General features: G+C 56.8%; 1 protein-coding gene across 3 annotated transcripts in view; it reads right to left on the minus strand.

Annotated features, from left to right (window-relative positions):
- Window positions 1-1,272: 1,272 nt before the first annotated feature.
- Window positions 1,273-17,442, minus strand: part of TTC7A (tetratricopeptide repeat domain 7A) — a 121,909-nt gene continuing 105,739 nt past the window's right edge. The window contains exons 19-20 of one of the 3 annotated variants that reach the window (XM_004436677.3): window positions 15,253-15,455; window positions 1,273-4,520 (exon numbers count right to left, since the gene is read on the minus strand). In XM_004436677.3, the coding sequence (XP_004436734.2) occupies window positions 4,299-4,520; window positions 15,253-15,455 (425 nt within the window). In that variant the 3' untranslated portion in view covers window positions 1,273-4,298. Of the gene's footprint in view, window positions 4,521-5,692; window positions 6,702-15,252; window positions 15,456-17,442 lie in introns of those variants that run through there. The other 2 variants (XM_087436812.1, XM_087436811.1) reach the window with 2 other exon arrangements.

Below are 17,442 nucleotides of genomic sequence, written 5' to 3' on the forward strand. Positions count from 1 at the left end.
CACAACTGATTGCTCTTAGTGACCCATGAAAAAATGAGTGGGACCAATAGGATCCTCTCATCCAAGAATCTAAGACGCTCAGAGGGGAGTTGCTGCGGTGGTGTAGGTGGTAGGTCGGCCAGGAGTGGGGCTGGAGTGGCCAGGGTGTGCAGGGTGAACGTAGTCCTAGCGAAGCACACCCCTGAGTGAGCAAAGTCACCTGGCAGGGAGAGGAGGAAGGAGCAGGCAGAAGCAGAGAAAATAATTGCGCAGACATACTGAGTGTTTACTATGAGCCAGGCACTGTTCTAGGCTCTTTCCATGTTTTTCTCACTTAATCATCATAACGATCCACAAAGCAGGCACTATTCCAGTAGTCTTCCTACTTTACAGAAAGGAGATGGGTACAGAGAGGTTAGGTGACTTGCTCAAGGCCACAGGGCCAGCCAGTGGCAGAGCTGGGCCTTCAAGCTCAGGCTGGGTGCTGACTCCATCACAGAAGACGGACCTGTGGCTGCTTCGGCCCCAGGTCTGTGCACTGCGGCTCCTGCCCTAGGGCTCCAGGGATTTCCTCATCGTCTCTTCCTGGAGCCACCTTCAGTGCGTCTCTGTTCTTTGCAACTGAAAGAGCTTGATGAGAATTTGAAGGAATTTCTGGCAGGGGCTAGCGGGATACTTTCTGGTCAGAACCTCCCTAGCCTCCAGAATCCTTCGGTTCAGCACCATGTGGGTTGGTCCCAGAGGTCACATATGCATGAGGCTCCCTGACTGAGTTGCCATCAAGAGCTGGCAGCATGGGCTGGGGGAGGTTTGTTTAGCTGGATGCTTCCCAAGCAAGGCCAACAAATATTTGCACGGTGACAACATCTGAGTGCCCGGGTAGGGGATGTGAACGCAACAATGGGCACTTTGGTACCAGAAAGGAGTCTGGGTGGTGATGGCTGGAATTCCATTCATATTTGTGCCTGCAGATAAACACTAGTAATACTGAAAGGCTGTGTCCTGGAGAGTGGCGGGTGGGCTGGAGGGCCATGGGGGTGACAGTGCAACCCGAGTCTCGTCTCTAGACTCCAGCCCTTGTTCTGGCTCAATGTGTTGGACACAGGGCTGGCTCCCTCCCTCTCCAGCGAGGGTTTGTGTGTGAATAAGGGGTCTGCAGACTTGGAATTGGGGAGGTCAGGAAAGGCCTGGATCTCCACCACTGCCAGACCTTCCAACATCTGACCAACTTGAGGTCAGCTCGTCAGGAACAGGAAGGCCTCCCCTCCCTCCCTCCATTCTCTTCTTTGTAGGATGAGCCTTCTAGACCTTTCTCCCAGGCTGGCAAATAATGTACCACCACCTATGGCCTTTAATCCTCACCCCAGGGGGCCGTGAGCTGGTCAGTGTGTGTGACAAGTAATCAGATACTAATTGTTAAATCACCCAAGATTGTGAATGTGTTTCCTTACACAAAGTATCACAGCAAAAGAGAAGCTGGGCACTCAAAGACACTTCTGCACTAGGACAGCAAAACTGTAACCGAGAATAGGGCTGAGGGTGGGATGGGGGAGGCCAGGCCACAGTGAGGCCACGGGAGCACCAAGGTCCATCTAGGCCAGCTGTGAGTCAAGCTGTCTTCAAGTGGGTGGGTGCAGCCCTGGGGGTGCACCAGAAGATCCCTTGAGGCACACGAAGAAACTAGAACTTCTGTGTAAATTTAGGTCACCCTTCAAAATTTTAATGCACGTTTTATCGCATATGTCGTATATGGGCATGTGATCTAACATATATCAGGAGTCTAGTGGTATGGACGTCTCAGCGCAGGCGGCCCCTCTGGATGCGGCCTGGATCCTCCCCACACACCATACCCCTGGGCTTCTCCCCCAGGTGCTGGAGGTGTTCCGTGGGCAGTGCTTGCAGGACAGTCTCTCCTGTTCAGATGTTCAGACCAGACAAGTCTGGCCCTGGAAGCAGCAGGGGGCTCAGGCCCACCTGAGGAACAGGTGGCAAGCCAGAATGAGGCCCGCCTGGACCCCTCTCTGCCTCCTCCCACCCACCTCTAAGCTTCAGCGCCGACCTCACCACCCTCTCATCCACTCTCACTTGGCTCAAATCACAACCTCCTCAGCAGTCCCCTTCCTCCCCCTTCACACCTCCTCCCCACCTGTGTGGCCGAGGCCATAGCCTTCAGGACTTCTCCAGCCCCTCTCCTCCTGCAATAGCCCCTCCCCTCCCGGCTCGCCCAAGGCCTGTTCCGGGGCCATCTGCCCGCTGAATGAACACACTGCTTCAGACCTGCTGCCCCTCAAGGGGCTCTTTATTCTATCTATCTGCCAACTGTCAGTGACTTGGCCAGGCCCTCTGGGGCTTCCTCCGAGGGAATGCTTCAAGTGGAATGCATTTAGTGCCTTTCCGATTAGCAAGAACTGACTACCAACATCTTTGGGCCTCCAAGGCAAAGCAATAGCACTTGTTTTTTCTTGTTTACTTTCTTTTTTAAACAGGATTCCAGAATAAAAATAGATCTCTATCATATATATATATTTATACACAGACATACACATAGAGAGAGAGATCCTTCAACCAAGAGGTGAAGGATCCAGAGTCCTCCGCAATGTCCCTTGGCCGGGCGTGGGAAGGCCAGGGGTGCGGGCTCTCCCTGGGAAGCACCTGGGCGTGTGCAGCGCTGAGCCAGTGCAGCCAGGAGGGTGGGTCCCCAATAGCTCCCCTCCGAGGAACAGACTTGGGTTACGACAAACCAGGGAAGCCCGCGCCTGACCTTTCCACACACCTTAAAATGAGACATGTACCAGATGGAGCTTTAAAACTAAAACCCAAGTGCAGATAAAAAAGGAATTTCCTGATAGGCCCACGAGGGGCTGACTTCTTGGGGAGAATTCCAAGAGCATCATGCAGCAGGGCTAGGGGAGCCAGCAAGGAAGACACCCACCCATCAGCCCCTGGGACCCCTGCAGACAAGGGTGCCATGTACACAGAGACTTGTTCAACCACAGAGGAGGGGCCGGGCTCCATCTCCTCCTCGGGTCTCCAACCACAGTCCCCATTTGGCCCCAGGAGGAGGGGGTGGTGGAGTGGCTCAGGTCACCCAAGAAAGCCTGAGGTGAGAACGGGCTGCGAGTGGTGAGATGTACTGGAGACAGTCCTGGAGACTGCCCATCTGCACATTATAAGCCATAGAGGATCTGCATTGTACCTATTGCCCAGAAAGGTAAGGCCTGAAGGAATGATGTGTTGATGCAAGTATTAGGGCTGGGTCCAGCAGCCACGTTTGTATCCTGAGGCCCACCCTAGGGGCTTCGGCCTAGGGCATAAGGAGGCTGCTTGGGCCAGGGGCACGCTTCCAGGGAGATGGGGTGGGCGGAAACGGAAGGTTAGTTAGGGCCGGTGCTCAGTGCCCCTGGCCAGACACCAGAGGCCCCAAAGGCACTTGGCAGCAGAGGGGAAGAGCACAGTGGGGCCCAACTGGCCTCATCAGGCAAAGAGGGGCAACGCTGGGCATCATCCACTAACTCAAAGTCTGGGAAGGGACCCAGAGGTCCATGCTCCTCCCACTTGCCAGTAGATTCTTCAAGTCTTGACCGCCCTGGACAACACCTGAGAGTGATCCCAAACCCTGTCCAGACTGGGGCATGTGACCAGGGCCATGGGGCTCCCAAAGGCACAGAGGTGTGGGTGGGGTGCAGCACAGCTGTGAGGCTCCCCTGCCGGGACCCTCGGGGAGCAGGTCCAGTCACCATGACTCCAAGTCACTTAGGGTTCAAGCAGACTGTCTCCCGAGGTGCCAAGGAAGGAATCCAGGAAAACTCTCTTGACCCAGCCAGAGGGCAGCTGGTGGGGTTCATCTTTGGTGTTGGAGAGCAGGGAGCTGAGGTTCGAGACTAGAGCCTGTACAAGGCCAGGAAATCCAGGGTCAGGGATGTTAGGGGGGTGGCAGGTGCAGCACAGGGGCTTCTAGACGGGCAGAGGAGGTACCCAAGCCACATTGACCCTTACTGCACATTGAGAGGATGCACATATTCTCTGGGGAGGGGCCTCATGCTGATGTGGGCTCCCAGCTACCTCCTTCCTCATAAATGCCATGATGTCTGTCTAAATCCCAAGGAGCAAGGGATTTGCTTTTGATGCAAATCTGGCCCACCCAGCTCCAGACGAGCAGCTCCCAGAGCCAGCTGGCCCTGGAGAGAATGCAGGGGTGGGGTGCGGGAGGCGAGGAGAACTAGGGCTGCAGCCTGCATAAGTGTTCCCTAGAGATGTACTTCCCTGAGGCCCCACACCCACCCCTCCACCCCCCCAAGTTCCCTACTGCCACAGGGCAGTCAGAGCTCTCTGGGGATGATGGAGAAGGGCAGCACCGGGCTGCTGGCCTCCAGCTCGAGGGCGGTGAGGAAGCAGTCAACAGCGGCCTCGCTCTGGCCCTGGGCCTGCAGCACCTCGCCCAGGCCCTGCCACGCCTCATGACAGGTGCTCTGCCTCTCCACGGCGTCCCGCAGCACCTTCTGGGCCAGGCTCTTGTGGCCCAGCCGACTCAGCATCAGACCCTGGGGAGCAAGCACAGGGTGAGGTTAGTGAGGGCGACCTGGGACAGGGGCATCCTGGCCATCGGGGCAAGGAGTGGGAAGCAGCTTGGCCACCAGCCAGAGAGGGCCTTGAGTCTCAGGCTTGGGTACGGTCAAGTGACGGTGCCCTTTACCCATGCAAATCTACCCGTCCCTGCCCAGCCCTGCTTCCAGCCCAGCCTCCCAGATCATCCACTGTGGGAGCTCTGTCCCTCCTGGCCCCAAGGGATGCCCTTTCACGTTAGCAGACCTGGCTTTGACTCTCCCCATTACCAGCTGGGGGGTCCCGGGCAAGTCACCACTCTCTTGGCCCTCAGTTTCCTTATCTGTAAATGGGAAAGACGACAGTACCCACCTCTAGGGTTGTGTGAAGTTTACATGAGTCAGTATATGTAAAGCACTGGAACGGTGTCTGGCACGTGTGAGATCTCAACCTCAACCTGTTACTCCCAGGCCTTGAGGCTGCACACAGAGCTGCCCTTCTCCCCAGGGACGCCGTGAGACCGCGGGATGTGTGCTACCAGCTTTGGATGCAACAATCGGAGGGGAGAACCTCAAACTGGTGGAGGGGGCGGGCAGCTCTTTTGCCTGCATCAGCAGCCGGCCTTCCTGGGGACGTCTGTGGACCAGGGATGGATGCTGGGTGAAAGGAGGGGCTCTGGGAGGATGGGCTGGGTTGGCGGGGAAGCCTGGCCCTGCTGTTTGGCTCCAACAACCCTGTTGCCAGAGCGATAGAGGAAGTGACAAGAATTGTCACAAAAAGGGGTTGGGACGTGAAATTGGCACCCTGTCCCTTCTATGTCCTCTTCCACCCACGCTGGGAAGGGTGCAGGAAGGGTGAGGGGACAGGGTGGTGAGCAAGGGGAGGGGCCAGGGCCCCCTTTCAGCCTCTGGTCCCGGAAAGGCTGCTTTGCACTGTCCCACTGATTTGTGTTCCAGCCCTCAAAGGTGGCATGGGATGGCAGCACAGGTGGCTCTCCTCTCTTTCAACGACATGAGGTAAAGCACGAACAGGCGGGGGATGGGGTGGGGAGCTGCCTTCTATGTGCCTTGAGCCCCCTCTCGGGTGCCCGCCCACTGACAGCCATGTACATTTTTAGCTGGAACATTTTCCTCCTCACTGAGCTCCCCAGAGTTAGGCTCTCTGTTGCTATGGAGACCCACTGGGGAAGATGCACATGCCTGATTTCATAAGGTCCTCGGAGAGCCTGGAACACGACCAATTAGGCAAGAGTGAAAGATGGCGCTCACGAAGCCCTAGGAAAAGCCTCCCCTGCTCCAGAGGCGCTGGCTGGCGGGCCTGTGGCCAGGGGGGCAGGAAAGCACAGGAGAGTTGTAGCCACAGTGCCTCTTCTTCAACCCAAGACGGAGCTGGAGCTGTCCCCAGGGAACCACACAGATGGGGCGGAGGACAGGGGAGCCGTGGCAGGGCGGAGCCTCAGGCCAGATGGGAGCAGTGCTGACTCAGGGCTGCCCAGGCCCGGAGGGCAGTGCCCAGTCTGGCCAGCAGGGCTCCAGGCCAACCTGTTCTGCCTGCACGACCTGGGAGCTGGACCCTGATCAGCTCACGATGGAACAGGCCCACAGGGAGGAGGGAAGGAAGGCGAGACGACAGGCAGCCAGACACCAAAATTAAGCACCAAAAATGGAAGGTTTGAGCCCTGTGAGTGCTGCCCACGGGGGAGCGACAGAGGACAGAGGGGGAAGGCAAGCAGGGCCTCCCAGAAAGGGGGCGGGGCCACAGTGGCCTTTACACACTAAGTTTTCTACATTGAGCTTCCACACGAGATTTTGTTTGAAAAGAGGGCTCAAACAAACTGCTAAACTGCTAAAAAACAAGTTTGAAAACCCCTGATCTCAAGAAGTGTGTGGGTGTTTGGGAAGGGGCCAGATGTGTCTGCGGGCTGAAGAGGGTGTGTACGTGCGTGTGTGTATGTTGGTTTTACTCTCAGTCTGGAAGGTCTGCAGTAGGCTCCCCTGCATGTTCCGTGTAGACGAAAAATCCCAGGGCTCCACAGCCAGAAGACCTGCTGGGCTGGAATCCCAGCTCACCACGGACAAGTGCCGACCATGGGCAAGTGGCCCATTCTCTCTGAGCCGCAGGTTCCTCCTCTGTAAACCGGGGAACAGAACAGTCCTTCCTCGTGGGCTGTTGTGAGGATTCTGCAATGATGAATTTGAAATTGTGCAGCTGGGGCACGTGGTGGGCAGACAGCAAATGGAAGTGTCCCCAGGATGAGCTGAGGGTCCTGTGGGGGCGAGGAGGGGGTGGAACAGCTGATTTCTCTAGAGGGCAAGGCTCTCTGTGGGGGAAGACTGTGGTCTGGGGTGGGGTTGGATCACGTCCCCCCACCCCAGGGTGCTGACCTTAGAGCCTGAAAGGAGACACCGGGCCGGGGTCAGGCTGGGGCCTGGAGGCCCAGGGCCTGTAACAGGATCCGCTGCCACCTGCCCGAGACACCAGCCCGTTCATGTTTGGTAGCAACTCAGAGCTGTTTGCTGCTTGACAACTGGGCAGGGCCCGCCCCAGGAAGATGCGAGGTCTCACCTGCTGTGCCCCCAGCCCAGCGCTGTGCTGAGGGCCCACTGTCACCTTCCTGGCATCCCCACTCCCAGCTGCCCAAGGAACAGGTCTCCAGGGAGATCGTGGGAACACAGTTTCATCCACATGTCCCTGTTGACTCCTCCCTACCCTGGCCAGGGGGCACCCTGCACTGAGAGAGACCAGACCTGCTAGGTGGCTCTCAGCTTCTGACCCTCACCTGGGAGACGCCACAGCTGTGCTGCCCACCCACAGGGACTAGAAAGTGATGTACAAGCTGCTTATGGTGATCGGGCACTGCACCTGTGAGAGGGGCCAGGGTCGACTACAGCCGCTCAGGGAGGTGCAGGGCTCTGAGGGAAGTCCCCCAAATTCCCAACTTCGTCTGTTTCTTCTTCCCTTCCTTCCCAGATCTCAGGGAGGAGGCAGCATCTGGCCATATCTCATCTAGCCAGGAGCTGGCTCCCACAGGAAGCCTTCCCCGAGGACGGCACCTCCTGCCTCACTGTCACCTTGGGACTGTGCTCTGTTACTGCCAGCTCTTGTATGTGATCCCTGCCCTGCCCCTTCCTGGGCTGAGCGGGACAGGGTCCCTGGCTCCTGTCTGCTTCGCTGTTCCCCACAGGACAGCAGCTCAACACCAGAGGCACTTATGTGTGCTTAGTGACCTGCTTAGGGCCACAAAGGCAGCCCGAGGGGCCCAGGGCCCAGCTGGGATGTGGTCTCAGCTTTGTATGGGACTCTGCAGGGGACCCTCCCCATTAGGAGACCAGGTTCTCTGCGGAGGTACAGGATGGGGTCAGGGGCTGCAGTTGGGATTGGGATGAAGGGGAAGAAGGGTCCTGCCTTCCATTTTCAGAAGTGCCACTGCACTTAGCGGTTAAATGCGTGCGCTCCGCTACTGGCGGCCCGGGTTCGGATCCCGGGCGCGCACCAACAAACGGCTTCTCCGGCCATGCTGAGGCCGCGTCCCACATACAGCAACTAGAAGGATGTGAAACTATGACATACAACTATCTACTGGGGCTTTGGGGAAACAGAGGAGGCGGATTGGCAATAGATGTTGCTCAGAGCCGGTCCTCCTCAGCAAAAAGAGGACGATTAGCACGGATGTCAGCTCAGGGCTGATCTTCCTCACAAAAAACAAAAAACAAAGAAGAATTGCCACCGCACACCATCTCAGCCCATTAACTCAGTGCCTGACATCGTCCCCCAGAGGGGAGGCAGCAGGAAGGTCCCAGCTCTGTGTGCCTTTTTCTTCTTTTGCAGGGAGGCCTGCCCTGGAAGCAGCCCCTAGTGCTGGGCCAGCTGCAGGCCAGGCTGCGAGCTCCCTCCCCGCCCCTACCCTCAAGTATTTATAGAAGTTATTTTGGGAATTTTCTTTCTGAGCTCAAGGCACATTCCTGGGATTCTGTAACAGCCTTTCCAGCTGGGAAGCTGGGAATCAGCTGGAGGCTGCTGGAGCCTCTTGGTCCCTGGAGTCCCCTGCTTGGGGACCAGGGGGCTGCAGGGAGGAGCCCATGGTGGGGCCACCTCTGAGGCTGCTCCACAGCAAGGCTCCCTCCCTTCACCCACCCTGGAGCCTTGACACGCCCTGCCCTGCGAGGGAGGCCCACATTCCAGCCCCAGCCCAGGCTCTCCGGGCATTCCAGACTCTCCCAGGTGTGTCAGCCTCAACCTGTCCAACCAGACTGGGAATGAGGCGACTCCAGCTGAGAACCTAGCCACACATCGCCACATCCCTCCTGGAGCCAGGGCCACAGGAAGGCCCTACTTCCCTGTTGCAGGGAGGGGCACAGATCCTTGTAGACCCCACCCAATGCCTGGCTGATGAGCTTCCCCCAGATCTCCCCTAGACCCTCATAGGAAAGGCCCCTGCTGAGAGAGCTCCCAGACTCACTCAGAGCCCAGCCTAGGGGAGGTCTTCCGGGGTAGCAGAGGTGGCTGTGCTCCTCGTGTGGCAGAACCCACACCTGTCCTTCCTCCTCCTGGGGCCTCCAGAGGCGAGATGTTGAAGGACACCAGTGAGCCTCTGGGCTGGGGTGGGGGCTGTCTGTCTTCAGAGGACCACAGGCCAGGCTCACGGGTAAGCACTGGCTTGACGAGAGGATGAGTCACATTCTGGGGGGCTCCCTTGCCAGCCCCACCTCTAGGCAGGGGGCTGGGCCTTTCCTCCCCTAGCTTTCTGGGCTGGTTTCACATGACAGCCCGGCTGGGGGCTCTGCCCACCCTGGAGCATGGCGCAGCCCCCAGGGCTAGGTCAGGAGGCTGTAGGGAGGCCTCTGGACCTGAGGTCTAGAAGTGAACACCCCATGATGGGCAGTGAGGAGGGGTCCCATGGCAGAAGCTCCCCCACGCTGAGCAGGAGGCAGAGCCTGAGAGAGTGGTGATGGCCTGTTTTGGGGGGTTGTGCTGGCCTCCTGAACAAAGCGGAAAGGGCTGGACCCTGCTGCACGCTCCAGACACGGTGAGTCTTTCAGACCATCGATTCTGGGGCTACATTAAGCCCACAGTGCTTAAGTCTGGTTCTGATCTGATTCTATGACAGGCAGACAGAAAACTCCCGTCCACTTCCTCATCAGGGTTGCTATGGACTTCAGGAGCCGGTACACCAGCCTACGGCTCTCAGCTAAGGGCAGCCGGGCCTGCACTGTGCATGCTCCTGTCCCAGCCACAGGGCAGTTGGGGCCCATGTACTGCATGTCTGTGTCTTGGCCAGAGTGGCCTGGTGGCTCAGTGTGGACCGAGTGGCTCCGCTACAGAGAGTCTGGGGCTCAGACCAAGAGCGTCTGAACCTGGCCTGGGAGATGCACTTCAGAATGAAAAAAGTAACCCCAACGACGGGGCTGTCACCTTTCAGAATTATTTAACCTAATACTAATGAGAGCCCTCAGGACTTGCCATTGTGATTCCCATTTTATAGACAAAGAGACTGAAGTTCTGAGAGGTGGAGGAAGCCGGCCAAAGTTAAACAGCGAGTGTAGGCAAAGTGGGACTCAAGCCCAGGTCAGTCAGTCTCAAAGGCTGTGCTCCAGCCTCCAGGCTCTGATAGCGGGGGCTTAAAAACCACCCCAGCCAACCAGCCCCAGAGGCAATCCCAAAGGCAGCTCTGAGGTCCCTGGTCCCTGCCCACACCCCCTCCCTGCCTTCTCAGCACCCTGCTGGCACCATGGGCCACCCGGCAGCACAAAGACATTTGGGCCAAGGACGCTCGCCCCACAGCAGCAAGGTCAAGCAGCCTAGTCAAAGGTGGGGCTCAGGCCACTTGCCACCAAGTCTTCCACATGAATGGTGACAAAAATGCCCGAGGTTGACTTATCTTTTCACAGCTCTCAGCTCATCTGAGCCCTAAAACTACCCCTTGAGGTCACAAGGGCCTGAATTATTATCCCCATTTGATAGAAAACTGAGCTAGTGAGGGTAAGTAATCTCCTAGTGCCCCCATAAACTTGAGGGCTGGTAGGGCTGGTTGTCTATCTTAGGTGTGTCCCCTGTCCCGTCCTGCCCTCCAGGACTGAGGATGCGGCCAGCCAGGGGAGGGGAAGGGGGGAAGCTCTGTGCAGCCAGAGTTCACCTCTTTGGCCTCAGAGAGCAGAGCCTTCTGTTGGGTTCCTGGAGCACCTGCAAAAGGCCCCACCCAGCACCTCAGGGCCGGGAGGGGCGGGGATGGTGGTGGGGAGCTTCTGGGGACTTCAGATGAGCTGCAGCAGGCTCCAGCCTGGGGAGGGGGGCGAGAGGCTCTGGGGCCATCCGGGGGTAGCTGCACACCCTGGTTGTGCCCTTGATCCCCCAAACCCACTTAAAGAACGAGACAGCCGGCTCCACGCTGAAGCGAGAGGAAACTAAGGCAGGGAATATTCATCGTCACGCTCTCATCAGAGGGCAATGGTGATAGAAATGGTATCTTCCTGTCTTTCCAAGGGCACATGGAGAGAGAAGGGGGCCAGGTCACGTGGTCACAACTGCTTCAGAAATTCCATCCCGGGGAATTACGTCACAGGAGCCAAAGCTCATGCAGGACTGTCTCCCCTGCTGCTGGGGAGCCCGAGGAGGAAAGGGTTCTGGGGGATGGGCCAGCAGGAGCCTGGAGCTCTGTCGCAAGAAGAAAGCATGACCAGGGGCAGGGACCAGTGAGGAGCAGGGAAGTTGGCCAGAGAAGGGCCAGGAAGCCCTACCCCGAGAGTGTGCCCCTGGGAGAGGAGGGCGGGGTGCCACCCACAAACACAGGTGGCAGGGATGCAGGCACACCTGCCCACCCAGGGCTGAGGCTTTCAAACTGTCTTCTGCAGTGAGAAAGGCTGCACTAAAGCATCCATACTCCCAGCTCAGCCAAGCGGAGGGCAGGGAGAGTGAGTCAGTCTGTGGCCAGGACTAGTGACACTCCCACCACTAAGCTCAGGTGACCTCAAAGGAACCCCCTTCTTGGGAGGGGTCTCAGTGACTTGACACTCCATCAAGGGCTCCTTGATGTCCCCCCAGGGCTCCTTGCCTTCCCCAGGCATCCCTGCTCCCTCAAAGGGCAGAGGGGCTCCTGGGAGGTGGCAGGGCAGAGACAGGTTCAGAGAGATGGGTGCAGGCTGCCTGAGCTCCCTTCTCGGCCAAGCCCTCTCTGAAAAGCAGTGTCACCGGGGGGCCAACTCCTCTGCTGATCTTGGGAAGCCTGCTTCCTTTCTCATGTTTCCTCAGGGGCAGGAGGTAAAGTTCAGGCTTCCCCTTCTTAACTAGATTCTTCTGCCAGTAAATTAAACTCTGCACACCCAGGCTGAGTGAGCGGGGTCTCCAGCTACCTGGAGGGGAGGCTGAGACCAAGTTGGCAGAGACTGTCAGGACCTGCTCCTGAGATTTCATTGGGAATTTCCATCTGCAGAGAGCAGGCCTTTTCCTTCCCAAACCTGGCAGTCTCCTGAAGTGACCTGGCCATCTTTGAGACTGGTGGAGGTGGCAGCCTGCAGGACCAGAGCCTGACGGCACAGACTCCTCTGGCACACTGCTGTGGGCACGGTCGAGACTCTTCCCTGGCAGAGCACCGCCAAAGGGGCGTCTCTTTCCTGCCTGACCTGGGTGGAAAACCCTAAGCTGAGCCCAGGGTGGAGCCAGAACCATGGAAACGTCTCCTGTCACATCCAGGGCAGGGAGGGCAGCAGGATGGGGAGAGTAGAGAACCTGCTTCTGGGCCAAAGTTCATATTCCTGGAAATGCCTGAACTCTGGCTCCTGAAAGCAACAGCCTTCTACTCCCAGAGGCTCTCTCCAGCCTGTCCCCAAATCTCCTGTCCCATGTACACAGCCCAGAAAGAGGCCCCCACGTCAGCCTCCTGGTGTTTGACGATCCCACCCTAAGGACTGTAGGGCTGAACCTGGCACCCACACAGCTCACTGAGTGTATCTCCACCTCCTCCTTCTAGACCTCAGAGAGTGGGACTCAACCACGACCGCAGAGTGCTCAGAGGGACCCAGTGCTCTTCCAGCCCAGTGCTCTCAGGAGAGGCGTGCCTCTCCTTCCCCCTGTATCTATCAGAGGCGATGTCCTCATAGAGACACAGTGGTGTGGTAAGGCCAGGACGTCCTTCCTGGGAACCTGCCTTGGCAATGACTCTATGGGGGGATACCAGTTCCCCTCCATGTTCATTTCTCTGGATAATTCTCTAAGGATGCACCAACCTCCAGAGTTCACAAGGGCTGAGACAACTAATGTGTCTAATGTATCTCTCTCATTCTCGACCGACTATTTTCACAATGAATCCCTTACATAAATGTCAAGCTGACCTAGACTGACAGGTAGTGGGTCCCATCATGTTGTACTATGGTGAAAAAGATCCCAAGGTCACATCTGTGCTGAGTGGGAAAAAGTGCTGTGACTGATTAGCAATGTCTATCATGGGTGAGGGACTGGAGAGTGGTGGCATATATGCTGTGCTTTGCCTTCTCTGATATTGCATTGCAGACTTGCAGAAGCACTTTCACATGCATCATCTCATTTGATGAGAACACCGGTCCAGGAATGATGAAGACTACTATTCATTTACAAAAGGAGACATCAGGAGTGTGGAAGTTAAGCGTGTCTTTTCCTAAGTCACCCGAGTGAATTAGCGCCAGAGCCAGGATTAGATCCCAGATGTCCTGAGTCTGAGGCCAGGACAAGCAAGCCACTTAGATCAGGGAACGCTGAAGATCAACACGCCAAAGTGTTCGTGTGTTTTTGGGAAAAGTGCTTAGTAAATTCTCCCCAGGCTTGAAATTTGCTATTGTTTATGCCTATGTGTGAGATGCTGGCAGGAGCAGAGTGTGTGGAAAGGGGATGGGCTGCCCACGCTGGAGCCGACCGTCCCTCTGCTTGCCTGTAACTCGAACAGTGGGAAGGCCTGGCTCCGACCTGCTCCAATTTCATCAAATCAGCAAGGCACCCCAGGAAGAGAAAAGGGACCATTTCAGAAACATCTGTAGGGAGTCACTCTGGACAGCTATTCAGTTACCATGGAAACCCACCCTTGGAAACTGCCTCAATTTCAGGAAAATAGCTACAAACAATAATAAATATAAATGAAAAATGGTACACTGTTACTTCAAAATTGTACTCGTTATTGGATTTCATCGGGTTTTAGGGACTGAGACAGCAGGCTCATATCCGTGAGCGCAGTGGAAGGCAGACATCTCTGCTGGCTGCAGGCCTAATGACAGAGCCCACATCCTCCCTCCCACCTCCTTAATCGAGTTTCTGGATGTAACCTCCGGGGAGGCATTTATCAGAGGAGCTAATGTCTGAATTGCAGGAGGAAGGAGGATGTGCCTTGCAAAAAGCAAACATTCGCTGGGCAGACAGAAGGCAATGGGGAACTGTGTAAGGGGAACATGTATGATGCGGCTGTGCCAGCTTCCTTCAACCGACGCTGAACATTCACATGGGCCTGAGCTAGAAATCCTGTAAGAACTTAGGGCAGTGGGAATGATAGCTGAGCTGGGAGTCTCTGTTCTAATCTGTTTTCAAGGCCTCTTGGAGTTGGAAAGGTCCTTATACAGATGACCTGGTCCAGTTCCTCCCCCATGATGTTTCCATTTTCTTGGCAACACCACCAGCTGATTCCTGAGTTTGTGCTTAGACTATTCTAAGAGTTATACTGTTTTTCTAAGAGTTATACTGGAGCCATTCTCCTGATCCTTCTGTGTTCTCCATGTGGCAGACGTCAGTGATCCCTCATGGCCGTTGCCCTCAGAGAGCTCTCAAAGGGGGATGTCTGAGGTGGAACCCGGACCCCAGCAGGGGAAGACTGTGTCACTAACTGTGGCCTCCTAAATTATACTTCAAAACCCACTGTGCATATGCAGGCCTCTACACGCTCAGACCATTCCATTTATCCTGACACCTGCTCTCTGAAAGCAGCTAAAGAAGGCAGGGAAGAAACAGTTATCCCTAGAGTCGACTATACCACCCATCACAGATGGTCCTCAATAAATGTTTCCTGGACCAGAGAATCCCCACTGCACAGAGAAGCAAGACTGGGGTTCCAAGAAGGTGGCTGACTTGCCTGTGACCACTCAGGAAGAGAATGGCAAGGCCAGGATGAGGGCACCAGCATCCTGCTCCCAGCCTCTGAACCTTCCAACACGAAGGTCACTGAGCCCTGGGCCCCCGAGTCCTGATCTCCACGTCCTAGGATTGGAGGCTCCTCTCACCACCCTGGGGCCATTCTCAATGTGTGCTCGAGTGGGGCCTAACATGATAGCCCATCCCAGGACAGCCCCTGAATCCCACCAAGAAGGCATGGAGCTCCTCTGAAATGGGGGAGGCAGCACAGTGATCAGCGAGGGTGTGGTGACCCCCAGAAAGAAGAGCATTTTGGTATCTGCCTCGGTATCCAGGGTGAGGACTTGTTGAGTAACAATGAAAGCCCTTTGGGGCTAGACTGCCTTACAGAACCGAACAGCAGGAAGGAAGTCACGGAAGATATTAACCAACCCGGCTAGATTTTTCCATCAACGCAGGAAGGCTCTGATTGAAGGGGCGTGGCCTGCCTCTACAAGAAAGAGAGCTGTCTCTCCCATTAGAGCAGGGAGGAAGCCATCTCCCTCCAAATACCAGGGAACAGTGGCAGCAAGACACCTGCAGGCAGTGGAGGGGGGCGATGGGCGAGCAAACGCCCTGAGGTGTTTTGTGGGGGGTGCAGGGCTGACTCACCAAGCTGTGCATGATGCGCACGCCATCAGGGTTCACCGTGAGCGCCTCCTTGTACAGCTGCTTGGCTTCTTCCAAGCTGCCCTTCACCTCGGCCAGCCGGCCGCGCATGTAGAGAACCGAGTGTGAGGTGGGGAAGAGGCCCGCTGCCTCCTGGATGCAGAACCCTGCTTCCTTGAGGTGCTGCTGCTCCATGAACAGCTCAGCTGCGAAACCAGAAGGGCAGTGGGAGGTGAGTGGGGAAAAGTCAGAGGCGGCGGCCCGCTCCCCGCATCCAACCATCAGCCCCCAGAGTTCAGGAACCAGTCTTAGGTGATGGAAACCATCCCACTGAATCACAGCACAGGACAGGCTCGCTCTGGGGTGCGGTGATAACACCAGGTAACGGTTTCTCAGTGCTCACTCTGTGCCAGGCACCCTGCTAGGGGCTCCACACAGACAGTCTCAGCCAACGCTCACAAGACCCTCAGAACGAGCACTTTTAGGATCTCGCTTCAGGGAGGAAACCAGGACACAGAGAGGGTAAGGAACTGGCCTAAGGACACAGGCTAAGTGAGTTGTGGAGCCAGGGTTTGCATCAGGCTGTCTGACCTCAGAGCTTGGCAGTGGGACACGAGTGCTCAGGTGACTCTCTCAGTGCCCCCTCACTTCACTTGTTCCCATGTGTCTGGGGGTAGGGAGTGGGAGCAGACGTGGAGGCCCTCCTCAAGGCTCTCCGGCTCCGGGGAGGGAAGCTGACTGAGAGCTAACCACCCGCATGGTCAGGACGAGGCGGGAGTGTGCGCAGGGCTGGGGGACAGCCAGGTGGTCCTGCCAAGGATGGAGTGGGAGGATGAGAAGAGAGGCCCAGGGAGCACATGTGAAGGGGCAGAGTGGGGCTCACATGCAGGAGTGTGGGTAACAGCTATAAAACCGCCCGCACTATTGAGTGCTGACTGTGGGCCCCGGCCCAACTCTGCGAAGCATCTCCTCTCATTTAATCCTCCCAGAAGTCTGGGAGGGAGGCAGGTGCTCTCCTGCGCCCCACACTGACAAACTAGGCTGAGTGAGGGAGGACCTCACCCAGACCCTCAGTGGGAAGGGGCAAGGCAGGGCTCCCAGTCTCCTTCCACAGCCCAGCACTTTCGGCCACACGCATGCATGAGGGGAACAGGGGACGCACACGCCCTTCGGCCAGCAGGCAGGAAAGGATCTGCCCCACAACTGGTTTGCCTTCTTCCCCCAGATCAGTGGAAACGGGCAGTTTCTCCAATCTCAGGCGAGCCCACATACATGCACATTTCAAACACACGCTCTGCAGGTACACGCCCACAGCAGGCACTTTTAGAAACGCGGCTTGGGGTTGCAGCTTGGCCTCGCGGCCCGCTCAGCCTTCCTCTCACGGCAGCCCCGGCACGGCTGCCCCCTCCGCAGCTGCTGCCCACACACTGATGGGAGCACAGAAGGGCAAGCAGAGCCTGGCTTGTGACTCTGCCAAGAGCTTTTCCTAGCAAAGCCTCAGAGCCGACGTTATACTCTTGGAGATTAGATCTGTGGTGGGGTGGATAACAGAGGGCCCGGAGGAAGCTCCAAGAAAGAGGTGGCAAACCCAGGCCCAGGCATCCCATCTTCCTATTCCGACAAGAAGCAGGAAGGAGGCCTAATTAAGGCCTTGACTGCAGCACATAGCACTTGGGGTACTGAGCGTGCATTGCCTAAGGTTCATTGTGCAATCAAAGTAGCTTGCCACATCCTAAAATACTACAGAGGGCTTTTTGAGCGAGGCTACTCTTTTTCTCTAGTGGAGATGAGAATTTGGCAGAATCAGAGAATTAAACACAGAGAAGCCAGGCTCCCATGATAAGGCGAGGGAGAGAACTGCAGGCTCTTGTCCCTGGAGACAGCCTGAACTGGTGAGTCCCAAGACAGAAAGCACAGGAGGTGAGGCCAGGAGGGGCGGGCTATAAACCCAGGGCCTTACAGGGAGGGCTGCCCAGTGCAGGGGTCTGGCTCTGTCAGCCTCAGCGCTCCTCTGCTCTGCTGTGGGTTCCCTTCTGGAGCTGCGGCCTGAGGCTCTAAGCAGGCTGCCTCCGTAACTGAGTGTGAAATGTGCAACTATCGAGTACTGGCTGTGTGCCTGGCCCTCCCACGAGAAGGAGAAAGAGCAGAGGTGGGGGGAAGTGGGGCAGCTAAGCCACCAAACCACTGGAGTGA

Source organism: Ceratotherium simum, chromosome 11 (assembly GCF_057802395.1).
Source record: "Ceratotherium simum simum isolate JZ-2026a chromosome 11, ASM5780239v1, whole genome shotgun sequence".
Lineage (NCBI taxonomy): Eukaryota > Metazoa > Chordata > Mammalia > Perissodactyla > Rhinocerotidae > Ceratotherium > Ceratotherium simum.